Source organism: Sminthopsis crassicaudata, chromosome 1 (genome assembly GCF_048593235.1).
Source record: "Sminthopsis crassicaudata isolate SCR6 chromosome 1, ASM4859323v1, whole genome shotgun sequence".
Taxonomy (NCBI): Eukaryota; Metazoa; Chordata; class Mammalia; order Dasyuromorphia; family Dasyuridae; genus Sminthopsis; species Sminthopsis crassicaudata.
In genome coordinates this window covers 694,107,939-694,135,736 of record NC_133617.1, presented here as the reverse complement: position 1 = coordinate 694,135,736, position 27,798 = coordinate 694,107,939, and the positions used below count along the sequence as shown (strand labels likewise).

At 38.7% G+C, this 27,798-nt stretch overlaps 1 protein-coding gene across 2 annotated transcripts in view; it reads left to right on the top strand.

Moving 5' to 3' along the window:
• FBLN2 (fibulin 2) overlaps nucleotides 1-15,264 on the top strand; it is a 206,257-nt gene extending 190,993 nt beyond the window's left edge. For both annotated transcript variants that reach the window (XM_074283671.1, XM_074283672.1), the window contains 5 exons: nucleotides 370-495; nucleotides 1,888-2,004; nucleotides 3,850-3,978; nucleotides 7,173-7,296; nucleotides 8,835-15,264. In XM_074283671.1, the coding sequence (XP_074139772.1) occupies nucleotides 370-495; nucleotides 1,888-2,004; nucleotides 3,850-3,978; nucleotides 7,173-7,296; nucleotides 8,835-9,192 (854 nt within the window). In that variant the 3' untranslated portion in view covers nucleotides 9,193-15,264. The remainder of the gene's footprint in view (nucleotides 1-369; nucleotides 496-1,887; nucleotides 2,005-3,849; nucleotides 3,979-7,172; nucleotides 7,297-8,834) is intronic.
• Nucleotides 15,265-27,798: the final 12,534 nt, after the last annotated feature.

Here is a 27,798-nt window from a genome sequence, read left to right as displayed (position 1 = left end):
TATCTATCTACTTATCAATCTTCTATCCATTCATCAACCTGTCTGTCCATCTATCTATCTTAGTCTGTTTGCTATTTCATTAGCTTGACATAGTCAATAGACAGTCAATTCCAAAGTCAGTTAGGTCTGGATCCAGATCCATATTGGCTGTGTGATCCCAAACAAGTAACACCTTCTCAGTGCTTTATAAATTGCAGAGAAATTGCCAACTTGCCTTGGCAAAATGAGTATCCTCACTCAGAACTTCTTTACACCTATAAAACTATGTATCCAATTCCTAATCCTGTTCCTGTCTTCCCATCTGCTCACTCTCTCTCACATCTCCCAGTCTCACTGAGTCTTTCTGTTTTTCCTTGGCTTGGCCTACAGATGTAAATGAGTGTTGGAGCTATCCAGGACGCCTGTGCCAACACGCCTGTGAAAACACCCCTGGTTCCTACCGCTGCTCCTGCTCCTCTGGCTTCCAGCTGGCCTTTGATGGGAAGCATTGTGAAGGTACTCATAACTTCTTATTTCTCCCGATAGTCTTTGTGTGCACCTGGACAAATGGTATAAGGATGCAGCTTCTCAATCAAGCCATCAGTCAATCAACAAGCATTCATTAAGCACTTACTGTGTGCCAGGTCCCTGAGCTAAACCCTGAAGATATAAAGAAAGACAAAAGTAGTCTCTTCCATTAAGTAGTTCACATTTCAAAGGGGATGTGCTTGTAATTAGGATTGAGAATAATAATCAAATAAGGATCTGCTTATTTTCCTTGAGATAAAAGGGTAAAGTCATGTCTGTGCCTGTGTTGAGGGATAGTCTGGACTCCACATATTCATTCATTTCTAGCTCCTCTCTTCTCCCAAGAAGTATAATGCTGTGATATGGGGAAAAACTCATAGTCCCCATCCCCTTGCCTGGGTCAGCAAGAGGGGCCAATACTTGGAACATAGTCCCTTTATATAAAAAGGGAGAGGTTTCCAGACTCAGAAATATCACTCTAAACTCAGTTTTAATCCCATATCACTGAGCTCTTTACAACACAGATGTCAGTCCTAAAGCTCCCAGCCCATTTGTTCACCGAAGTTAACTTTGATAGAATGAAACTATTATTTCATAGCAATGAAATGCTATGGCAATTTCATGGGAAATGCAAGCATTGAACTGTAGTTAGGATACAGTGGAAATAGCGCTGGACTAGGTTTCCTGGCTTGGCCATTAAAAAGCTATGTGACCTGGGACAAGTATTCTTCCTCTGAGCCTGTTTCCTTCTGTAAAATGAAGGGAAAGGATATGGTATGGTTAAAAGAGCATTGGTGGGGTACTGAATCCCACCTCTGGCCTTAATTAAGGCAAGTAACCTCCCAATTTTGAGTGACAAGGCTTCTCATGCAAAGGTTTCAATAAGATCTGGACTACTGTCCTCACAGGGTCATTGTAACCAATCTTTGTAAACCTTAAAACTGATAAAAATGTATGTTGTTATAAACAATTGGTTCTCCCTTTCCACTGTGAAAATCAGTGCTTTTTCAGAATGTGTTAAAGTGACATTGGGTTAGAATCTTGTCAATCAATAAGCATTTATTAAATACCTACTATGTGTCAATTAAGTCATTACTACATGTATTAAGTACTTACTATGTGTCTGCTTTTAAGTACCTACTATGTATCAGCTAAGTATTTATATTTATTAAGTACCCACTATTAAGCCCCACAGAATCAAAAGATAATGCCTGCCCTCAAGAAGCTCACAATTTAAAGGAGACAACAAACAATCAAAATGATAATGATATCTACCAGTTAAATAGGAAGTGAAGAACAGCCCCAGGACTGTTTTTCCTCAACTAAATCTGTAACCTGTTGGTAAAAGCTGTCACCCGCTTCCTCCCCTCTCTGCTGCAGATGTGAATGAGTGTGAAAATAATCCTTGCAGCCAGGAATGTGCCAATGTCTATGGCTCCTACCAGTGCTACTGCCGGCAAGGCTACCAGCTTGCAGAGGATGGCCATGCATGTAAAGGTAGGCTGTGTATGCAGGGAACAGTGGGACAGTGCCCCATGGCCACTTGTCTTTAGATCCCTTTCCCTTTTCTATGCCAGTTTTCTCTTTTATCAGTTTCCTCCATGTTCTGCTGGAGGGGGGACAGGGGGCAAGCTACCCTCTGCCAGTTTTAGCACACCCAGCAAGCTAAGACTTCTCATTATAATAAAACTTCATTTTAAAATGTAAAAACCATTCTTAGTTCTTGAGCCAGACAAAAGAAGGGGCATAGGTGATGGACGTCTGCTCTAAATATGCTAAGTGGTGCAGCACAGCATAAGGGAGATCTCTAATCTATGTTCAGACTTTGACTCTGGTTTTCATCAATGGTATCATCTGTGATAAATAACTACAGGTCTTTGAACCTCAGTTTCTCTATCTGGAAAATGGGTGAGGGAGGGCAATTGGAATAGATGGACTTCAGTTCTGAATTCTGTAAAACCTCATAGAAGCAGAAAATGGAGTGGATGCCTAAAGTCATCTGATATATCCTCTTCCTTATTCACCCAATAGGTGATCATCCTATATGCATACATTTGTGTTCCCTCTATTCTTCAAAGATGTAAGAAAGATAAAATGAAATTGAAAAGTAAAACAGTAAGGCCAGATTTGAAACACTTAGGTGGTACATTGGATAGAATATTGGGCAGGAATCCAGGAATACCTGAATTCAAATGTGGCCTTACTAATTGAATGATCCTGGGCAAGTCACTTAATCTTGCTTGCCTCAGTTTCCTCATCTGCAAAATTAACTGGAAAAAGACATGGGAAACCAATACAGTATCTTTGTCAAGAAAACCCTTCAAAGCATCATAATGAATCAGAAATGATTGAAAATGACTGAACAATAAAAAAGCCATATTTAGATTCTAGAGCCCTTAGTTTCAAGTCTGGCCCTACCAGTTAGTAGCAGTACAATCATAGGCAAATTTCTTATCCTCTTTGATTTGTAATTTCCTCCTCTATCAAATATGCACAGAATTATTGGATCTGAAAAGATAATATACTTATATAAACAAAATATCTATACAAAAATACAAACACAAAAATTTTGGAAAGAAATATCACTTCATCAAACCCTCCTATAATAGTCCATCTCTTTAAGATTTTTCTTAAAAAAAAAAAAAAAGATTTTTCTTATAAATTAATTCTAACTAAAGTATTCTTGACTATTAGTGGCTGAATGTATTTCTGTGCCAGAGGTCTTTGTATTTTAGCATTAGCCTTCTGGGAATGAAGTGGTTCACCTCCTCTAAAGGAATGAATCTTAAATAGTGGAGTTTTAGACACCAGGACCAAGAAAGGAGGTTACTATGCCAGACTCATACAGTTCACTGTTAATGGTGGCTGCCTATTCTAGGTGGTCCCTTGGATAAAGTGCTGGGCTTGGAATCAGGGAGACCTAACTTAAAACCTAATCTTAAATATTCACTATCTGTGTGACATTGGGTAAATCACTTAATCCTTGCCTCAGTTTTCTTGGTAAAATGGGGATAATAATAATAACCTTCCTCCCAAGATTATTGTGAAGATTAAATGAGATAATGTTTGTATAGAGCTTCTAAATAAAAAATACTATATAAATACTAATTATTAATTAATCATTATAAATTATTACAATTTACTTAATTAACAATAATTTTTAACAATTATTTAACAATAGACTTTTACAATTAATGATAAAAACTGGTTATGATTTTAAACATTGGACTGTTAGAAGTACAGAATGACAGTGGAATGGGATGCTATTGTGATTCAGAGGGGAAGCAAATGGATGACTCCTCATGCTCCCTACTAAATGTGGCTTTCAAATCTTTTTCTCAGACATTGATGAGTGTACCCAAAGTGCTGGCATCCTCTGTACCTTCCGTTGCCTCAATGTCCCTGGAAGTTATCAATGTGCTTGTCCTGAGCAGGGCTACACCATGATGGCCAATGGCCGGACCTGCAGAGGTGAGTAAGAGGCTGGAACCCTTCCTTTCCAGGGAGAGGAGTCAAGGGTCCCTAGTAGGCAGAGGATATTTCTGGCTAGTACTGTTGTGAACAAAGGTAGTTCTCCACTTAATTCTTTCCCGTGCCCATACCAGTGCCACTCACGGCCAGTAAAATAAGAGAAAGAAAAAGGTGGTGTTTCTTATTCTCTCCTCCTTGAAGACCTAGATCTTGTTTTTTGAAGAATGGTAAAGGGGTTAATGTGGGCATGGAGCAAAATAGTCCCCTGTGCTCACACTTCCTGTTCTGTGGACTCTGGGATCTGTCTCTCCTATGTGCAAATCTCTTTTTGAGGAGCCTCAAGGGGCCATCAGAGGGGATGTCACCATACTGTTTAGCATCAAATGATCCAGGAAGCATCAAAGACCTTCATCTATGGACTTCCTAAAGGGAAGTTTTGGGAAAGTTAAGTTTCTTGTGAACACCATCAGATTTAAGTGCAAACATGCTAGGGTCTCTGTTTCATGGGAGGGATTATTACTTCTTCTATCAGAATCTTCTTCATTTAGCTGATGGATGATTTCCATGAATAGTTTGAAGACCAGAGCAATACATCTGGAGCTTAAACACACAGCCAGGGAGAAATGGCTTTAACTTTGGCTCCTGGTTTGGCAACTCAATAATGTAACAGTCACAGAAACCACCAAGCCCCTGAAGGAATAGATATAAAAAAGAAGTTGGGAGGGAAGCAAGTAATTAAGCCTCTCAACTCCTATTTCCTCTAAAAGGAAAGGCTGAGATTCATTGATCTCCAAGTTTTCTCCTAGATTTAAGTTCCACAAACCTGAAGAAGGAGAAAATCCTGGTTATAGGTTTTTCATCTTGCCAAGGCTGACCTCATCCCCTCTACCCCGTCTTCCTCTGCTAGGGATCACATCAGGGTTCATTCTTTTCAGGCCCACTTAAGCTGTTACTTTTGACCTTCTTGACTTCATGGGAGAAGCAGAGGAAGCCTGTCAGAAACACTGGTGGACTAAACCTATTAACTGATTGCTGTTGACAGCATCTCTTTCCATCACAGCCCAGAGGAGATGGATGCTCCCTGTAGGTCTTTGTAAAACTTTCAAGAAAAGCTGAGGCAGGCGTATCTCAAACTGAACCCTGCTCTATCTGTGCCCTCATCTTTTCTTCTTTCCCCTTATGTTACTAATGACATTTCCAGAGAAATGAGCTCTTTTTTTCCAAGAACTAATTTCCTTCTGCTATTCTTGCTCCATCTGACACTATAATAGCTCTGTAGTGGAAGGGGAGGGGATCACAGTTAGCCATTTGGGGTCAAAGCCCAAAACTTTCCACTTGTTGAGATGATAATGAAATTTACCCACTACAGGTAAGTCATCCAAGTGTCCCCCAGGAGAACAAAGTGGCCCTAGCTGTCTTTATGTGAGCCCTTTGCCCTAACCTTGAGCTCCGAGGGACAGAGTTTTGCTGGGTACAAGTAATATAAGGGTGCCCCCAATGCTAAGCATGATAAGAAACTTGATTAGGCATGGGCATCCCAATGTTTGGGTTCAAGTCTTGGTTCCTATCCAAATACTTTCCATTTACTAGCTACAACAAATTTCAAATATCAAATACATACCAGTTGTTGTTATTCTCGGTTTAGAATGAAAAAAAAAAAAACTGAAGCTCTTAATCTGAGGAGTCTTAGTTAGTTAGGAGTCTGTTTCCTCATCTCTGCAATGGGTTTATATGTTTAATAACAGTAATGATGCTTGATATACATTTATGCTTTAAAGTTTGAAAAATCCACTTCTATATGTCATTTCATTATTATATATTACATTATATTATATTTCATTTGCCCCTCCTAAGAGCACCAGGAAGTAGGTTTTTGGAGTATTGGGGTAAACTTTCTGAAGCCTATATGTAAAGCCATTAAGGGTTCAGTATTCTCCTTTTACAGATGAGGAAACAGTGGTTGAGAGAGATTATATCATTTGCTTATAGTCACAGAAAAAATGAGGCAGGATTAGCTCTCCTGCCCTACGGAGTTGTTGGGTCAGACAGTGGATATGAATGCCCTTTAGCACTCAAGTAAGCAACATAATTCAACAGTTCTTGTGCAAGTACCAATCTGAGGACCAAGACTCTCTAGAGGTCTGTCACTATATAGAACCAATAAAATGGACATTCATTCTTTGGCCCCTCCTAAGCCTATAGTATAAGATAACAGCATAGACCACACAGATATGGCTGGACAGACCAACCAACTGGTAAATATTGACTGATGTCCTTAATCACTGTCTCATGCTGGAGCCGGAGGCTGGGTTTCAGATTGGGCAGCAAAGCCTTGCATTAAAAAAAAAAAGTATTTGAATTAAGTAGATCATTGAACTCTTCACTCCAGAAATAATGGGAAATGATGGGAAAGGTCAGTGCGGCCTGAGAGTGGCCAGTATGTGTTTAAATTTATGATACTCAGCTAAAATTGAATTACAGTTAACAGCCTGATGGCCCAGCTACAATTTGCAAATTACTCATAAAATCCAACTGTTAAATCCCTGGCTTCTCCATGTAAGAGCTCTCTTTAATGGTGATATTAAAGAGTCTTGCCATCTGCTCCCGGTGCCAAGAATGCCGAGTCTCTATTTCATTCCATGTATTGTGACAGGCAATGTAGATAGACTTAGGGAAAATCAGAGTTCAAGGCTGGCCTTTGACACATGCTAGCAAAAATGGGCAAATCCCTTACCTTTGTTTTTTTTTTTTTGTTTTTGTTTTTTTTTTAGGCTGGGGTTAAGTGACTTGCCCAGGGTCACACAGCTAGGAAGTGTTAAGCGTCTGAGACCAGATCTGAACTCGGGTCCTCCTGAATTCAGGGCTGGTGCTCTATCCACTGCGCCACCTAGCTGCCCCAATCCCTTACCTTTGAAGTATGAATTGTCAATTGACATGGACAGAGGAGGTGCCCACAGTGATGAAAATCTCAGATCTGGTCAAGAGTGTGTATGTTTGGGGGGAACTGCAGGAAGATTTTGACTACTTTGGTTCCCCCAAAGAAATTCCTCATGTTTGTGTGTCTATCTGTGTGTAATTATTATTTTTTCCTTCTGGTCACTGCTCATATTTGGATCTCATATTTTAGCTTTCAGTTCCCAGGTGTTCTTAATTCTCATGATCCTTCCATCTCCTTCTCTTTGTGTTTCTGGCAGACCTGGATGAATGCACTCTCGGCACGCACAACTGCTCGGCAGCCGAGACTTGTTACAACATCCAGGGTAGTTTCCGGTGCCTGCTGTTTGAGTGTCCACCAAACTACAGAAAAGTTTCAGATACGTAAGTGCCCTTGGTCTCCTCCAAAGAGATTTGGAAACATGCCTTCTTTTTCCATTTAGAGGAATCCAAAGGCCCTCCTCTGATCCAAGCAGAAGCTGTTTAATCATGGTGGCCACTTCTCTTTAGTTGTTGCTTTAAACAAGGTTGGGTGGATGGGTCTACTTGAAAAAAGTGACAACTTGTATCAAGTTTCCTTTGGGATAGGGCAGGACTTTAATCTCTAAAGAGAAGATCTGGGCTTTCTTCCCTTTCAAAAGTGCCCAGTTATACTGCCCTAACTTTTTTCCTACTGTAGTTATCAAGGGACTCTATCCATATCTTTCCCTACCTGGGGCCTCATCACTCCTTATTTGGACCCCTTCCCCACTGACAACATTGAACCCTGTTTGAGTATTAGAGGGGATGCTATGAATTCAAATAACCCAAGGGATAGTTGCCTAGCTGACTTTCAGCCAAGTACTATGGTGGGAAAGATGGAAGATGGAAGATGGAGCTGGTAAGGGTGGGATGGAAAGAAGAAATTGTCCTTACTGATAAAGTCTCCACTAAAAGCTGTGCTTTCTGGAACACCCCTTGGCATGAAGAAGTGTATGAGATAATAGCAATAGCTGGCAGTGATTTAACATTTAAAGGTTTGCAAAACATTGTACTTACGATATATTATTTGAACACTAACACTGCGCTGTAAGTCTGGTATTATTATTTTATTCCCATTTTTATGATGAAGAACTAAGTACTTGAGTTCTTCTTCTACTTACTAGCTAGCACGTACCCTGTGAATCTTCATTTCCCTCATCTATAAGGTGGGCATAATGATGCATCAATAATAATAATAGCTAATATATAAATAGCACTTACCATGTGCCAAACATTCTGCTAAGCACCTTACAAACAGGATCTCATTTGCTCCTCACAACAATCCTGGGAGATAGGTACTATTATGATCCCCATTTTACAGACAAGAAAACTGAGGCAAATAGAGATTAAGTGATTTGCCTAGTATAACACAGCTTCATTGTTGTTCAGTCATGTCTCTCTCTCCTTGATGCCATTTGGGGTTTTCTTGACAAAGATACTGAGTGTTTCACCATTTCCTTCTCCAGCTCATTTTACAGAAAAGGAAACTGAGGCACACAAGATTAAGTAACTTGCCCAGAGTCACACAGCTATTAAGTATCTGAAGCTGGATTTGAACTCAGATCTCCCTGATTCCAAGTCTTGCATTCTATCCTCTGAATTACCTACCTGCTGCTATCTAACTTCCAAGGTGGTTAAGAGAAAAGGATTCTAGAAAAGAGACAGTATTATGTTGTGAAAAGAATATTGATTCTAAAGTCAAGACCATCTGATTTCAAATTCTGGCTCTGCAATGACTTTCTGGGCCTCAGTTTCCTTATCTATAAAATGGGATGGGGATAGACTAGATGACCCCTGGGTGCCCTCTCAGCCCTAAATCTCTGATTTAGTATGGTGAAATATGTTCTAGCATGGAACTCCTCTTTCTGCTCTTCCTCCATTTCCCACTCTGTCATTCATAGGAGATGTGAACGGACCAGCTGCTTCAACTTCTTGGATTGCCAGAGCACCCCAGTGAGGATTACCTACTACCAGCTCAACTTCCAAACCAATATTGTGGTGCCCGCTCACATCTTCCGCATTGGCCCCTCCCCAGCCTATACTGGTGACAACATTATCTTGACCATCACGAAGGGAAATGAGGAAAACTACTTTAGTGCCCAGAAGCTAAACCCTTACACAGGGGTTGTCTTCATTCAAAGGCCAGTCAAGGAACCGCAAGACTTCCTTCTAGACGTTGAAATGAAACTCTGGCGCCAGGGCACCTACACCACTTTCCTGGCCAAAATCTACATCTTCATTACAGCCCATGCTTTCTGAGACAGGCAGGGGTGGACAATGAGACTGGCCATGCTCTGCTCTTTAATCATTCTACCAAAGTTTAATTAGTCCTGGGGAAGTGGCTTTCACTGTATCTGGCATTTCTATTATTTTTTTATTTGTTGCTTGAAACAGTATTATTTTGTAAATTAACTTAATTTTTATATACTTGTTTCTTTTCTAATTTGTTGAGTTTTCCCCTTGAAGTTGTTCTAGAAAAAAAAAGTCTGAATGTGAAGTTCTGTTCTTCAGTGACATCTTTAGCAGAGAAAAAAGAAGAACAGATTTGGTAGCTAAGTACATCTTTTATTGACAAACTGAAATGTGTCTAAAAGAGTGACACAAGGGTGACATAAGGAATATCTGGCCATTTTGTATGAGGGGCAATTGAAGGACCTGAAGATGTTAAACCTGGAGAAGAGAAAGTTTATGGCTTTTTTTGTTTTTTTTGTTTTTTTGTTTTTTGTTTTTTACCATGTGGGAAAGTGAGCAGCTATTCTTCACCCCTAGTAGGGGAATTAGGACCAAGGGTTAGAGATTATAAAATGGCAGCTTTCAACTCAACCAACTTCCAAATGACTGATCTTATTCAAAAAAGAATTTAGACTACCCCCAGTGAGGCAGTGAGTCCCTTGTCACTGTAAGTGTTCAAATAGATGGAAAATGCTTGATTGCTGTCTATATTGTAATGTGCCTTTAGAAGGGAATTGGACTAGTTGACTTCTAATTTCTCTCCTCTAATTCCATTTCCAGAGTGAAAGAAAGAGTTTATTCGATGAATTTTTATTCCATTTACAATCTAATCTCCAAGTGAAATTGTTATTTAAATGGGTCTTGATTATTCCTTAGTTGTTGAAACTGTCTGAATTTGACAAGTATGCTTTATTTTCACAAATCCTTCATAGAGACAGATTTTTACCATCACCTGAATGTGCTAACTCCTCTGATCAAGGCCATAAAGTCTCATTTAAATGAATGATTAACTTTGACAACAGTAATATAAGCAAAAGTCATGAATTTTCTAAGTACTCTATTATAGACACTAGCACACTAGCTACAGGATCCATTATTGACCTAATCTAATAAGACTATATTAAGTGTATACTGTTGTAAGGCATTACATAGCACTAGGAATACAATGACCAAAAAAAAAAAATACTCAGGGAGTTTACATTCTGATGCCATATATGACCAAGATCTAAAAGAATCAGAATTTGCATGATTGGAATCAGACAGTATACCCAAATGACCAGCTTCAGCTTCTCCTCCCCAGGGTGGATTTCCCTAGGACCCTGAACCTGGAGGAAGACCCATGTGTTTATTATAAATCTGCATTCTCTTTAGATGTTGGACTTTGATGCTTGAGGACACAAGGATTCCAAGTCTGTCCCCACTAGGACTTTTGCTGGAATTTATCACCTTAGGCCTGTCAACCAAACAGTAAAATCAGTCCAGCTCCAGGGTAATAGCATGTTTAATTATAATGCTCTACTTGGGCTATGGTCCAAGTCCCAGACAGCATGGTTCTGTCACCATGTATGATAGAAGATGGGAGGGAGGTGGAAATAATCTCCAGCAAAGCTCTGAAAGATGGAGGAGGAGGGAAAAGAGGAAAAAGAGATAAGAATGATGTGTTAGAAAATGGAATAGGTAGCTGGGGGATATTTTGACCTCAAATAAGATAAATGAAAATCTAAGTTTGATAGATGTGTAACATTCTTTTACATACATACTTTTATATAGGCCATTATATATGCTATATATTTCTATATGTAGACATAGAAGATTAGACTTATTCTCCACAGTTCCAGGGAATGGAACTAAGAACTCTAGGTGGGAGTTGGAGGGAAATAGACATCAATATAACACTGTGAAACAATGAGTTTAACCCAATTCAACGTTTATCAGGCATCTATTCTAGAATATAGGCTCATAGACTTGGGGCTTTGTGAAAACCATGGAGGCTATGTAGGCTCCTCACCCCACCCCATTTGACAAGAGAGGAGTTAATACCCAGAAAAGAGTCAGCATGACACAGAATACATGAAGTCAGGAAGACTGGGTTCATAACCTACTTCTGACTCAAGTTAGCTGCGTGAGTAGGGGGAAATAGGCTCTTGGTGCCCCCAGACAACTTTCTGAGTTCAAGGCAAGTTGCCACTTACTAATCTGCTTCCATCAACCAATGAATAAGCATTTACTAAGTCCTTACTATATATATCAGATATGATTCTAAGCAGTGGAGATCCAAAGAAAGGCAAAAACAAATCCTGCCTTCAAGAAGCTTACTAATTCTAATAGGAGGAACCACTGTAAAAAGTTAGGTACTGACAAGACACATACAAGAAAACAATGTGTAACTAGTTAGCTACCTATAAGATACATACAAAGAAACAATGTGTAAATAGCTACCTACAAGACACATACAATGTATAAATAGCCACCTATAAGACACATACAATGTATAAATAGCTATCTACAAGTTATATACAAGGAAACAATGGTTAGGTACCTATAAGATACATATAAGAAACAATGTATAATTAATTAAGTACCTACAAGATAGATGGTAGAAGAGAAAGTTTCCACAACAGAAATCACCCATCTTGATGAAATCTGAGATTGAGACAAAAACAAATATACTAGACACTGGAGCTACAAAGACAAAAAGGGAAACAGTCCCTGCATTCAAAGAATTAACATTCCATGGAACATTTATAATGAATGTTTATTAGCAGAGCACAGTGAGAGGTGCTAGGGGAATTATAAAGTCTAGACAAGCCACCATTCCTACCCCCCAGGGACTTCACTGTCTACTAGAAGGATTAGACACCAACACTAGCAACTATAAGACACAATATTATGTCATTCATGCACTAGAGAGGTGGAAACCAATGCCAGAAAGTTTTCCAACAGAATTTTGTAAAAATGGGAGGAGCTGTCTTGGGCATTTCTCCATCAATGGAGACCTTAGAGCAGAGGCTAAAGTCTCTGGTCAGGGAAGATGCAAAGAGGCATTGGGAAGGGATGATACTAGAAACATCTTCCATCTTTCTAGTTCTAGGTGTTCCTATATATTCAATATACTTACACTCACTTAAATGCCTATGTGCATTTCCTCTATACATTTCCATTTAGCAAACACTAAGTGACTTGTGCATATATTCATGAAGAGTCAAAAGATAGTAGGAATTATCTGGAAAAGCTCTTGGAGATCTAATCTAATCCTCTTATTTCATAAAGAAGGAAACAGGATCAGAGAGATGAGTGACTTGAGCAAAGGAAGACAGATAGTAGAGTTGATATTTGAAACCATGTCTTCTAATTCCAAATCATGTATCTTACATACATATACACATATACATGTGCACAAAGATATACATACATGCACATATACATGCATATGCACAGATACATTATCATAGTGTAGTGAATAGAGTTAGGAGGACCTGGATTCAACTTCTCCTATTGACTAGTAGATCAGTATAATAGACAGGCATCAGCCTTGGAGTTAAAAAGACCTGACTTCAAGTCTCTGGATATTTACTAAGACAAGTCATTTAACTTCCTTGTACCCATTCTCTCATCTATATAATGAGGGACTTCAAGCAAAGACCTTCCCCACCTCTTCCCTTTCAATCCAGAATTTATGATCCTATGAAGAATCATTGAATTTCTGTGATTCTCTGTTTCTTCATCAGGAGTAATGCCTCTGGTATCTTACTCACAAAGTTGATGTGAGACTCAAGTGAAATAATGCATTTAAATCACTCTGTAGATTTTAAAACATTGCAGACTAGTCCAATATCTCTAATGGTGATAGAACAACCCAGCTGAAGGGATAGGGTCTCATGTTCTTGAGAAGAAACTTAGGAATTCAAGGGGAAGGCTTGATGATATATCGAGAAAGGAACTCAAAGACCATCCTGCTTGACCCTCTCATTTTATAGCTGAGAAAACTGAGGCTCAGGGAAATTAAATTATTTGCCCAAGATAATACAGATAATAAGTAGCACATAATTCTGTAGGACATCACCCTTTAAATTATTGCATTGTCTCAGCACTTGCTTGCTAACAAACTGGACTTTTCTTTTGTTGTCTATGAAAGAAGGGGATAAAACTTTGTCTCAGAATGGGACCCAGGAAGGAAAATGAATAGGCAAGCATCAGAGTTTATTTTTCTGCTCCAAGACTATTTGCTACAGGTCTTCTCAATCTGCTAGTATTCCCAGTGGCAGACCTGGATCAGAAAGCCATAATTACTAAAGAGTAAGACAATCTGGCCCTTGGACACACAGTTCACTCTTACTGTCTTAAAGGGCCTTGGAAGGCAGCATGATGATCTATGTGTCTCATCAATTCTCCTATGAGATTTTGGATGTGAATAGATGGCACTATAATTAGACTATCCGTGCTCCTGACTATTATCATCCATGTTTGTATGGTAGAGATCCCACTGCAAATAACACTTATCGGGAAAGAGAACTTCAAATTAGATACTGCCCTCCAATGCTTCCATCGCTGGTGATAAACCACAGAAGATTTCATGCATATAAACACGTACACACATGAACACAATTTTCAAGTTTGAGTGTCTTATTTGGGGATTCCTTTTATCTGGAATCCATGAAAAAAAATCATAATGACTTTTTTCCTAGGCCTGAAAAAGCTATGTTCAGATATGAATCTGAAGTGGCTCTAACACTCTCAGAATAGGTATACTTCCTGGAAGTATTTTAGCATCAGATTTCAAGCTGAAAGGGAATTAAGTGGTTAGAATTTTCTAGACTAACCCTCTCACTTTCCAGATAATCACAATAACTACCATATAAATGACTTTAAGGTTTACAAAACACTTTATGTATATCATCTCTTTCAAGCCTCACAATAATTCTATGTAGTCAGTGCTATTATTATCCCCATTTTATAGACAAGGGAAAATGAGATTGAGAGGCTAAATAATTTGCACAGGGTCACACACCTGATACATGTCTGAGGCAAAATTTGAACTCATGTCTTCTTGACTCCAAGTCTAGCACTAGAACTTGGTTCATTTAAGCAATCAGTTGATTGATTGATTAAGTCATTAAATAATTGAATAGGTTAATCTTTTCTAAGATCACACAGATAGTAAGTGGCAGAGTTAGAATGCAAACTCAGGTCCTCCAATTTCAAACCTAATAGTCTTTTCAACATGCCACAGTGCCTTCCTAAGATCTTCAGAAATCAGCAACAGTTAGTGACCACAGTGCCTTGGTTCTAAAACACATTCTGGTTGTTTATGCACATTTGGCCATGAAAAAACCATCTACTTAAAGAGACAGCCAGGATAGTGTGAACCAGGATTCCCTTTCTGGTTCTGAACTTTCTTTCCTTCCTGCGACTGCATACCAGACCCCTCTTTATATCCATCTAGAATTGTTATGCTAGGGAAAGATTTCCATCAGCATTGTAGGATGATTGAGTAGCCTGGCCTCCAGCACTTCAGCAAATCTGCACCACTGGAGAATCAATGGACAAGCCAGTGCTTTGTCACTTGGTTACCCTGTGGCGATGCAATCCTCCAGGAGTTCTGAGCTCTGCTTTGTCATCTATCTGCTATGGCAGATGGAAAAATCAAGTGGAGGAAATGGCCTTGCAAGAAACCTCTTGGAAAAAACAAATGACTGCGATTCCAGAAGCTATGGGCTCTGCAATTTGGACATCGCTTTGAAGAGACATCATCAGCACTCTGCTGAAGGGATAAGGGATAAAGATGTCTCCTAAACCACCTAGGGTCACAAATCTCTCTTTGGCAAAGCCTCACTTCTCAGACTCTCTTGGTTGACCAAGTCTTCTTTTCAATCAACTATACCTCTCCTTTCCAAGTGAGGATGCTTACAGGGTTTCTACCCTGGAAGAGAGATTGATTGGTTTCTTCATTCTCGAGCCTGCTTCCATCTATGTTATTGTTAACTAAAGGGGCAATGCAACGGAGCCCCTCCCCTATCCTCTGTGAATTCCTAGAAACCTAAAGGCTTTTGTAAACCCTGTCCTGTATTCTATTTCTCAATAAATGCTACCACCAGGGCATTCCGGTTGTGATTATCTGCACTATTCAGAGGTCAGTTGTCTGTACCTTATGATTTAATAATAAAACAAGCCTGAAAAGATTTGGAACAAATTAGGAGCAGGATGGGCTTTGTGTGTATGTTGAGTTGAGCAAAGGCAGAAAGCTATCATGGGTTCTGCTTTAGAAGCTTAGAAGTTGATGGGCCCACAGATCTAAAACTGGTAACATTCAATATATGGAAATCCTCCCTTACAAACTCACTGACAAGTCATTGAACTCTACTCAAATTGTGCCACAAGATTCCCAAGGCAGCCCATAGCCCTTTGGGACAGCTATAATCATGATGAGGAAGCCTAGGGGACCAAATAGAGCAGGTCTAATGGCTTTTCAAATATGTGACAACTGCTGTCCCAACCCTGATTTCCCATCTTTTCTACTTTGGGTTAAACATCCCAACCTATTTCAAATGATTCCCACATAAAATTGGGGATCCCCACATAAAAATGGACATGAGTCCAATTCTCTCTACCCACAACTTGAAACATATTCCAATCTACCAGTGCCCTTCCTTTAAAATGATCACACATCTCTTCTGCTGAGAACATAAGGCTCAAATGGGTCTTTATAACAGTTAGAAATGTCCAATTTTTAAGCTTATTAAAGATTAATTTCAGGAGGAAGTGAATTCCTTATCACAGGATAGGTTCAACTAGATAATCATGGGACTGAAACTACAGAAGAGACCACTGGCTGGTGATAGGAGGGTAGATGAGATCAGACACAGAACTGGAAAGAACTTAGAGAACACCAAGCCAAACCATTCTCCTTCCTCTCCCTCTCCCCCCCTCCCCATTTCGAAGAAGAAGAAATTGAATCTTCATGAGGCTAAGTAAGTTGACCACAATTAGTACATTAATCTAAGGCAGGATTTGAATTTATATCTACCTGACTCCATGTCTATTTCATTCCAAGAATCAAGAATTTATTATTCTGTAAGGTTGTGCTGTATTCTGCCTCACAGATGAAAGACAGTTGTGGCTGATGCAGACAGAAAATGAGGTAGTTTGTAGTCTCACAGGTTGATAGACTTAGAGTTAGGACTTGTAGTTCATTTAGTCCATCCCCCTCCTTTTACAGGTAAGAAAACTGAGACCCAAACACAAAGAAAGCAAGAGCAGAGCAAAGATTTGAACTTGGGGATTTTGATGCCAAATCAGGAGCTCTTCCAAACTATCTTCATCATCAGTGAGTTGGGAAGAGTTAGGAAGCTGCATATAAAATAGGCTAGTTACTCATTTGTGTGTGATACTAGGCTTAGCATAGCATGTAATCCCATCTATGAACATGCTCCACCTCCTCCCAGGAGTTTGCAGCATAGACCAGGCAGAGCCAGCAGTCACTAGGATGCCAGAGACAGTTTGTATCCAGGCAGTTTTATGCATGGTATGGAGGGGGTAGATCCCATTAGGAAGGACTTGGAAGGGAGTAACCGTTTACTCTCATTCAATCATACACCACCAAACCTCTGGTGGTGAACCTCTGCATGCTTAGCTAGGCATATTATATCACTGGCACCTTCTCTGAAAAATTTACACATTGGTAGAACCTGTCAAAGATTATGTTCATTTGTCATAGTCTTCACACTCATCTCTAGACCAGCTCAAGTCACCAGACGAGAACTTTGGTGGAAGAATACATGCATATCTTCAACAAAATCACATAAACTAGTGCCTAATGTCTCTTCCTGCTCTGAAGCTATGTTTTACAAAGCTCAAGGTGATAGAAAAACAGACATCCAATGATTGGGGTCCTAAGTGAAAATGAGGTCTGAGATTTCTTAAACCTGGGGCAGGCCTCCAGATTTATCTATGTCAGCATATTCCTAAACAGGATAGGAAAATCCTAGCCAGATATGCTTTCCAACTCTCAGGAGTTCCATATTCCAACTAAAGCCAGCCAAATCCAAACTGGTTTCCCCTTGCACTAAGTAAGAAATATCCCATTTCTTATCCCTTTATCTCTCTTGCATGAGGTTGTTTTTTTTTTTTTTTTTTAATTTATTTCAGTAGTGGGTTCAAACTGCAGATTTTCTGGGACAATAGCTCTGCTATTCCACTGCCATCAGGCCCTAATTACAAAAAGGTCCAGATTCCCCTAACATCTTTGGTCTAGACAAGGAATGAAAATACTGTACCTGCCAGATAGCCAGATAGAAAGTGGACATTGAACTTTATTGATCTAAGATTACCAAGCACTTCTAAACCACTCATCTTACTCAGTGGATAGAGTTCAGATTTGCTGTGCCTTTCTCTCTCTGATTTCTTATGCTCTGGGGAGGAACGAGAAGATTGGGAGAGTAGGGAAGGAGAAATGTAAGGGAATAAATGGAGTTAAATCTGGTTTGAAAAAATGACAATCAGCATGGTATATATGTGAGTAGAAATAACCCTGATTCTGGAAGCAGAGAAGATCTAGGGCAGTGTGCTTTGATGCTTACTACCTCTACGACCTTTTACAAGTCAACCTTTATGTATCTCAGTTTCCTCATCTTTAAAATGATGGAGTTGAATCAGATGGCTGCTGATTTAGCTCTAGATTTGATTCTTTGGTCTTATAGACCTTTGTAAATTTGACTTTTTGTAGGCTTTTATTTCATTTTACTTTGCTCTCTTGCTCAATAGGGAAGATTAGTGTCCATTTAGATGTACACTACTGTTCTGGGAGGAAAGACTGTTTCCCTATAAAGCCCCATCTTCCTTATTTTATTCTCTTCTATTCTCTTCCCCTCTCCCATTAGAATATTTTTCTCTACTACATAGCATCTTTATTTGCTCAGATGTAGTCTTTTGACTAGGTTTCTCTTGATTCTTATATTTGTATTTTGAATTTCTACTCAGTTCTGGTCTTTTCATCAGGAATTTTTGAAAAGTCAGTATTCTATTAAAGATTTGGGGAGTTTTTTTGTTTGTTTTTTCCCCTTATAAGGTATTACTCAGTCTTGTAGGATAAGATGTTGCTGATTCTAAGCCTTTATCTTTGTCTTTTTGAATATTGTATTCCAAGATCTCATCTCTTTTAGAGTAATAGTTTTATATGATCCTTATTCCTTGGCATTTAAATGTCTTCCTTCTGACTGCTTGGAATATATTTTCATTGGACCTAAAATGGCTAGATTTTGACTATAACATCCCTGAGAATTTTCAAGATCAAATTTTTTTCAGGTGCTAACCTGTGAATTCTTTCTACTTTTACTTTATTACCTTATTCTAATAGATCTGGACATTGTTTTTAATTTATGATTTCTTGAAATATGGAATGGGAAATATGGGGATATTGTCTTTGTTTTAATCATAGTTTTCAGGGAGTCTGTTGATTCTTAAATTATCAATCCTTAACTTGTTTCTAGGTCAATTGTTTTTTATAGTAGTAATGTTACATTGTCTTCTATTTCTAAAACAAAACAAAACAAACATTTTTTTTGCTTTTTGCTTTAATAGTTCTTCTTTTTAAATATATCCATTAAGTTATTTTTTCTTCATTCTAATTTTCAGGGAATTTAAAACTTGAGATTTCCACTTTCTGCTCTAAGTTAATTATTCTCTTTATAATCCTTTTCTCCAGTGTTCTATTTCATTTATAGTTTCATTAAAAAAAAAAAAAAAACTCTTGCTTCCTTTCTTTCAGCTAAATTTGTTGTTCTTGTGTAGAGCCTTTTTTTGTTCTGAGATCTTGCTTGTAATTGTTGACAGTTACTTGTTTCTTCTGGCTTTATGTCTTGGGCTTTTCTTGAGCCATAATATTTCTTCATAGTGTTCAATGTCTTCTTGTATTTACCCTTATCTCTACCCTCAATTACTGATTTGGATCTTTGTTGCAGGGCCAGGTTTCACTCCCTCCCATATTCTTGGATGAAATAATCAAGCCCTGTTTATTCCTGATTGTTCCCAGTCTCATGATGCTGACTTCTATCTCCCCTTTATGTGTTGGAACTCAGAGATCTGGCAGGTTTCAGGACCCTCTGGCTTTTTGGAGTGTCTCCTATCAGAGCAATAGACTTCTGGCCTCTTGAAAATGTCTTGCTTAAAGTGTGGCTGGTTCCCAACGCTGAACCCACAGCCAGAGCACCATAATGTTCTGAAACCACCCCCATCTTACAGTTTCTCATTAGAGTACTCTGAGATTTCTTTCTCTTCTCACTTTCAGTCCCCAAGAAGAGAGCAGGTACCACAAGATTATCTCTAATCAATGCACTAGTCTGTGTTTGTACTGGCTTCCTTGGCAAAAACCCTGCTTTAAGTTGCCCTAAAGCCTCTAACTATCTTATTGTGCAGTTCTGGGCTAGATAAAGGAGGTTCTGGGTTTTTCTTTTTGGATTTTTTGATCATTATTTGATCTGGTACCCTTTTAGGTGTTTTCTGGTGTCTATAAGGGAGCACTGAGCTCTTCAACAACCTTTTATGCTGCCATCTTAACTGGAATCTGGAATTAAGATTTCATCTTGATTCTAAATGCTCCAAATGGCCATAAGAAACTTATGTAAGGATCTATCATCCATGAATTTATCCATATTAAGCTATTAACATTTTTAGACTATACCAACTCTGGTGGAAGAATGAGCTGCATAAATTTATTCTTGAATTTTTGAAGAGTCATTTTCTCTGCCCTTATTTTCCTTCAAGCTTCAAAGGGGGCTTATCATTTTAATTTGCAAAAATTTGAGGAATTCTGAGTTCATTTGATCCACTCCCTTCATGATTGTATAAATCAATAAGTCAGTCAGCATTTATCAAATACTTTTTCTGTGCCAGGTACTGTTCTAGGCACTAAGGATTGAAAGACAAAAAAAGCCCTGCTTTAAAAGTGATTATGTTCTACCAAGGAGCAATAGCATGCTCTTCACCTGAATCAAACAGCAAGGGGGAAAAAATTTAGATGTTCCTATTAGGTAGTTTCCCAAGACATGCAGACTCAATTAATGTTTTGAGACATAGCCAGAGCCTCAGCTGGAACACAATTGAAGACATGCCCCTGGAGCTACCCTGGAATGTAGCACACAGATGGAGTCACAGTGAGAGGTACAGCTAAGAGCAGGGCTGGGTGTGGAAAAGCGAATCGTGGCATGGGAAATGAAGAGCTTGTAGAACTTGGGTCAAAGGGACTTGAGAGGCCATCTAATCCAACCCCCTCCTTTTACAGGGAGGGAACTGAGGCCCAGGGAGGCTAGCTGGCTCCGTGGTTCATGAGAAGCTGATATATGTTTGTATGTTAATCAACACTTAGCTGTTGGAAAGATAAAAGGGGAAAAGCTCTCTAATGATACAGAGCTGTATCAGATAAGCTCCTAATGAGTGATCCAGACTGTGCAGGAGTTAAGAAGAAATGGCTTCAGGCAGAATATCAGCGACATATGCCCTGAGACAGCAACAACGGATGAGTAAATTAACAAGGCAAGAAGACGACCTCATCAGTCAGCATCACTCTGGCTATCATCTTCACCTCCTCCCAAAACTGAACTCCATTCTTGGGCTCTGAAAGTCCAGTTTTGGTCTTCTCTTGCCTGGATCCAGGTTTCCATAGCACATCTTGCTAAGATAAATAAGGTTAATATGTGTAGAAAGTGCTTTGTATAGAGCCTGGCACAAAACAGGTGCTTTATACATATGCATTCTTTCCCCTTCCTTTCCTTTTCTTAGCTCCCCCATCTCTCATTATTATTATGAAGAAAATACTATGTAAACTCTTACAGGCTATAGAGATAAGAACTATTTTTAAATTGAGAAAGGAGCCTGTATTGTTGTAGATTTCCTGAAGTTCTCAGACATATTTCCCAATTGTTTCTGAGGTCCTACCAGGTTTCTACTTTGACGTGTTAAAGCCTTTCCTCCTAGTCACCAAGTCCTCTCCCCAATTTGGACTTTGGCATTCCCTGCTGTTCTCTGCCCAAGAATGAGTAACAACAATTAGGTGACTGCTTTTTGGGGGTGCAGAAATCTGAGTGTCTTTGCATCTTGTCTCACTCTTGTTGTTATGGCAACAATTGTGACAAGATTCACGTAGGAGAGAGAGGGGCAGTACAAACTTTCCCATTTACTCATTTATAATCACACCAATGTCTTTCCTGCTTGGGGAGAGGAGGACCCCTTCTGTGCATTCTGTGCAAATACATACTTTGTGAATGTGATTGAGTAATGAATGTTTGAGCTGAGCCAGGATACTGATGGGCAGAGGGGTGAGTGATGGATAAGAGACAGTTTTGAAAGGAGATGTCATCAGGAGAAGGGGAAGTGTATCTAGTGATTAATCGGCGGAAAAGAGCAAAGAGTCGGGAGGAGTCAGAGGCAGAGCTGATTAGGACATTTTTGACAGTGGGGAAGAGGGAAAGGATAAAAATGGTGAGGATCTGAGTAATAATAATAATAACAATGTCATTTATATAACACTAAGATTTACAAAGTAATTTACATAAACTATCTCACTGGATCCTCATAACAATTCTGTGAAGTAGGCATTATTATTATTCCCATTTTATAGATGAAAAATGAGACTTGGATATTCTGACTTGCTCAGAACAGCATGACATTTGACCAGAGGACTTCCTGACTTCAAATCCATCAATCCATCTACTGAACCACCCAATTGTTCCAAGATATTACTCCTGAGAATGTCATGATGCATATCCTGGAGAATAGCTTGTTCTGAATCTGAGGGTTAGGATAGAAGAGGTTTGCTTCCTTGGCAGTTGGGGAAATGATCTGAGAAAGGAGCATGCTAGCCTGAATTGGGAGTCAGAAAAGTCAGAAAAGACCCGGAAGCAAAAATTAGACTTTTATAGAAGACTGAGGTTGAGAAGAGGCTGTTTGTGGGGGGCTGGATAGAGGATGGGGATGGAGGAATCTTCTATCACTTTTCTCCTAAACTGAACAAAGATGAACTCTTTAACTTATGCTGTATACATGTGATTTACTGATCAATTAGGGTTACTATTTTCACTTTACAGATAAACAAACTGAGGCTCAAAGAAATTATGTAAGGTGAAATTGACAGAACACAAGTAATAACACAGGGCTTTAGGCTTCAGTGGACCTTTAAACACATGGTCCCAGGCAGCACAGGACCCATGGCAGTCCCTTAAGAATGGGAACCAGATTAAGATGTAATTGAAAAGTATATATACATACATATATAAATGTGTTATGTATATATACACATATGTGCATATATGTATAGATACTTTCAATATATACATACATATGTGTATGTATACTTTTCAATTACATCTTAAGAAATGTATGTATTATGTATACATATACATTAATAAACAATATAAATAAAATACAATGAAATATAAAATGTAATATAAACAAAGTACAGCATCAGATTTTAAAACTAAGTCAATTTGTGGCTTTAAAAATATATGAATTAGAGGCCACTGTATTTATTTGAGTTGGATATCAGTGCAGCCTATTACTATTGCCTCTCACTTATTAGTGGTCAACTTGTAACAACTGACTCTCTGAGGGAAAAAAAGGATGTATGACATGCTTTTACGTTCAATCTTTACTATTAACATTTTTCTCCATTACTTTCCTAAGCCTGGATGATACACAAAACAATAAATCAAACCCTGATCTGTAGCACTGGCCAATTTCCAAACTGTAAATGTTTTTACTGAAAAGTGTGCATACACACACACACACACACACACACACACACACACACGAATCTCAGGCCATTTGTCTGTACAGCAACATTGGGGAAGATTTTGAGCTGGGCATCTCCAGGGGTTCATAAGATAAGGCTGAAAAATGAGATGAGGAAATAGCCCCCGTTTGAGGGCAGACACAAGAGGAAAAAGTCTCTTCAAGCTGGAGCAACAGAAAGGGACTAACTCAAGAACTGTGGGATGATGGGAGTCCTGTGACCTAAGCGTGGGACACAAAGAAAGCACAGACATAGTCAAATTGCAGAAACTACAGTAAGGGAGTCCTTGAAGCTTGGTAGGAGTTTTTTAGAACAAATAAGAGGTGGCTCTACGTTTACCCAATGAGGAGGAGAAAATCACATAGCCTCATTGGATAAATTTACGGATCATAATTTCACCTGAGTTCAAATCTCCCCTTGGACATTAATCACCTGTGTGATGACTTAACATCCCTTGTCCTCAGTTTCCTCATTTGTAAAATGAAGAAATTGGATTCACGGACTTCTGAGATCTCTTTTAGCTCTAAATCTGGGATTCCTGTGAACCTATTTGTTATGTTACAAACAAACAAACAAACAAACAAACAAACAACAACAACAACAAAAACGAGGTTATTTGTCCTTATAAAAGAGGAAATCCTTGTTATAATATACTGAACCAGTCCTGTTTCCCTCTCATCCCCATCCCCTTCAAAGTCAGAATCCAGATTTGAAGGAGGTCTGGGCTGGGCAGGAAAATTTGCTTGTGTTTTCTTCAAAATCAAAAACAATATTGGAAGTTTACTTATTTTATTCTCTAAAAGAGAAGGAAATTACAGGGATCATATTTTCTAAACCAAAAATCATTACAATAAAGGGCTTTTCCCCTGATTTGTAAATAGAAATGTTTGAAATCAGAAAATGCAGGGTTGCTATAGCTATCTGAAGCAATCATCCAAGGCCCACCTCTTCCTTGTTTCTTTCTTTCTTTTTTTTTTTTTTTTTTGGGAGGGGGGGTGGGGGGAAGCTTGGTGAAATAGTGGTGGGATCCACCCCTCCTTTCTTCAAGGATCTGAAGACTGGGCCTGGGGCTCATGGCAAGGAGAGGTCAAATCGTGGGGCATGAGCACCATCTAGTGGTTAGAATCCTTGTCCTTTGTTGACAGCCTTCAGGCCCACTTCAAGAGATAAAGCTCCATCTCATAAGGAGGGAGATGTATAGGGAAGGATCACCTATTTCACTATATTCTTATCCAGTCCATCTTCACTGTTTCTGGAAGGGTAGAATGAGAGTTTTTCTCCAATACGTTGCTGAAATCAAGGCACATTATGCCTACACTATACATCCCTTTGATCAATCAATAAACTATCTTAGATATACGAACTTCTTTTATGCAGATACAATCCTTCTGTAATCGATAATTGATAATAATAAACTCAATTGATAATTGAGTTTCCTGAAATTCAAAAATGTTAAGGGCCTTGGCCATGGTCTTATGGATAATGTCATTAAATTAGTCACTCATTAAGTACTAAGTGTCAGGAGAAATATGGGGTGTTGGGGGTATAGCACCTCAGGGGAGGACCACTGAGCCCTTTTCATGGCTCAGGATGCAGTGGATGAATTTGGCATCTTCAATATCTGACCTATTCCTAAGCACTCCACAGTACTTGCTTCAGCTGCCTTCATGTCTACTGGAACAAATTGCTCTCATCTGCCCATTCCACTGGGGAAAGTCCTCTATGGCTTCAGGTGGGTGGTTTGAGATCCATCAATTACCCTCAACCTGGGCTCATACAAATGCTTGAGACAATCTTATGGGGTGTAATTTTTGTTATACATTACATGTATTTATATTGTATAACATATTTAAAATATCTATTTATATATGTATAACCTATATATTTAAAATATCTCTCATTATTCTTTGCTGCATGTGTTCTTAAATTTCAGGTGACTTTGTGTATCCCAGGGCTTTTTTCTCTATGGATACTGACAATGATGATCTCAGTTTTCTCTCCTTTGATCCCCACCCAGATGTTCTCTACTGTCTACTCTAGATGTTCAGACTATCCAGATTCTATTTCGTGCAATTGTAAACTTTCCTGCCTTGTTGAGCTCTTACTCTTCCCCATCTACCAAATCTATCTCTTTTAAGCAGTATTTTCTCTTTCATTTTTTGTATTTCATTGTATTATAAACATCTGTATTATAAACAATAAATATCAGTGATACTTATAATAGGGGGTGCTCTTTCTATCCTTTTAAAATACGAAGTTCATTTAGTTGATTAGTTTATCATTTTTTTTGGAAATACTCTGTCTATTCCCCAAAATTCATATCCTATATGAAATTAACTGTTTTTTGAAAATCTGCCAAAATAGTTCATCCTAGACCTAAAAGCTTGTTAATCACTTATTTTCTCTCAGGGTTTGGATTCACAAATGAAGAAGTTTCTATGTCAGAACACCTGGGTTAATATTAGAGTATAGAGTGGGGGAAAATATAAAGTAGAAGCAACTTTATACTCTTGAGAGGTTCATATATATTTTCAAATGTCTGAAAGGCTGATACCTAGAACAGAGATTAGCTTAGCTTTAGAAGGCAGAACTGGGAGAAAGGGTAGGAAATATGGGAGACAGATTTGGGATGCATTTCTTAGTAATTAGAGCTATCTGAAAATGAAAAAGGTTTGAGTCAAAAGATTAAGTCATCTTAATTTTCAGTGTAATAGGTTTTGAACTACTCCCAAATCCCAAGGGCACTGACAGACTGGATCTCCAAAGGAAACTACTTTATCTCCTATTAAGGTTCTAGTTGTTGTAGGATATTTAGGGGGGAGGATTTCTAATGCTATAATTCACAAACCCCTATCAGTTTGCTTTTTCTAATGCTATACCTCAAGCCCCCATCAGTATGTTTCTCTCCATTGATATCAGTTAGTCAGAATTATTTTTAGAAAGTGATATATAATAATAATAATAGCTAGCATTTATAAAGCCCCTTAAGATTTTCAGTGCTTTCCAAATATCATATCATTTAATCCTCATAACAACCCTGACATTGATATAATATACTTGGCAAGAATATATTATTGTACTTGGCACATATAATAATAGCAGGTGCTATTATTATGCCTGTTTTACAGATGAAGAAACTGAAACACACAGGGGCTAGGCTATTGGCCCAGGGCCACACAGATAGTAAGTGTCTGGACTGTGATTTGAGCTCAGGTCCTCTTGACTCTAGGTCTAGCACTCTATGCTCTGAACTATCTAACTGGGGATTTTCTAAAGCACTATGCAAAGAACAATTGGTACAAAACATCCCCTCTCTCATTTCTGCAGCAAACTTTCCCACAAATACATACAGAATCTAGGGGAAAGTGGGCTTAAGCTTAGAGAAGATATAACTAATCTAAATTCATCAGGTCCTCTAGTCAAAGACATAAAAAGAGAGAGAAAGATCCTTTCTCCTTCCACCCCCAAATTTATTTCTTCTCTGGAGTTTGGCTGGATTGCTCTCTCTAGTCTTGTCTGAAGCTTAGATCTCTATTATTTCCTATTTATCCCTATACCTTTGTACATTTTTGTTTGCATGTTGTATGTCATTAGGTTGCACCGTCTTTGAGTGCCATCTTTTGCTTGTTATTCTATCTTAACTAACACTTACTATATTGCCTTGACAAATGCTTACTGTTTGATTCAATCCCTATTCCCAACTAGCTTGTCATTTTTATACAAAGATATGACCAAGGTTCCACTTAATTAAGTTGATCTTGCTCACACTTATTTTGACACTTTTGACTGATTCAAGAGAACTCTCTAGGCTTTACTTGTGCCTACATCATTCTTTCTATTGATTGATTGATTCAGTTGAAAAGTCTGTAATTATTGAGGCTGGTGCACATCATCCTCTCTCTTATATGGGTTTCCAAATGGAGGTAGGTTAATTATCACCATAGATGTCATCTTTCTTTAGGCAGAAAGTAGATCAGAAAATATTTGAGGCATCTTACAGTTACATATTTGTTTTATAAGGAACACTTTCTAACTAATCTTCTTACTGGAGTCACTACCTCTCTTCTCCTTCCAAGTATTCAGAACTTAATTGTTATTATTCTGGAGAGCACCCAGTGCACCAAAAGCAGTTGTCAATCAGTGCAGCTATTAGTTGGGGAAATTTAGATTACATGCTTTCTCTCCTCTTTTTGGTAGATATGTAAAATATAAATTTATTAGGGCAAGTTCTGTTTAATTTTTGTCTTTGTCAGATGAGGAAGAGGAGAATTGGAGCAGAGATGGGAGAATCAGTCAGTCAACAAGCATTTATTAAGCACCTACTACATGCCAGGCACTGAACAAAGTTCTGAAGATACAAAAAAACCCCTAAAACAGTCCCTTTTCTCAAGGAGCCTACAATCTAATGGGGGAAGATGGAGGAGGGTCAATACTATCAAATGTTGTAGAGAGGTTGTAGAACTGGTAGAGAGGTAGAACTGGGAAAAGACCATTAGATTTAACAATTAAAGTCACCTTGATGGAAACAGTGTCTACTGAGTTTGAGATAGAAAGTCAGATTAGAGAGGATTGAGAAATGAGAAGGGAAAGAGATGAAAGCAAGGAACATATGATTTTTTTCTAGGAGTTTAACTTTGAAAGGGAAGAAAAATATAGGGCAATTTTTGGAAAAAGCCAAGTGAATTTTTTAAGGATGAGGGAACCATGGGCATGTTAATAGACAGCTGGGACAGATGAGGACAGACTGAAGATTAGAGTGAAGAAATTATGATCAAGGGGCAAAGCCCAAGGGGAGATGAGAGAAGATTTATACAAGTAGAAGAGGTGGCTTTGATGAGAAGAAATGTTTCCTG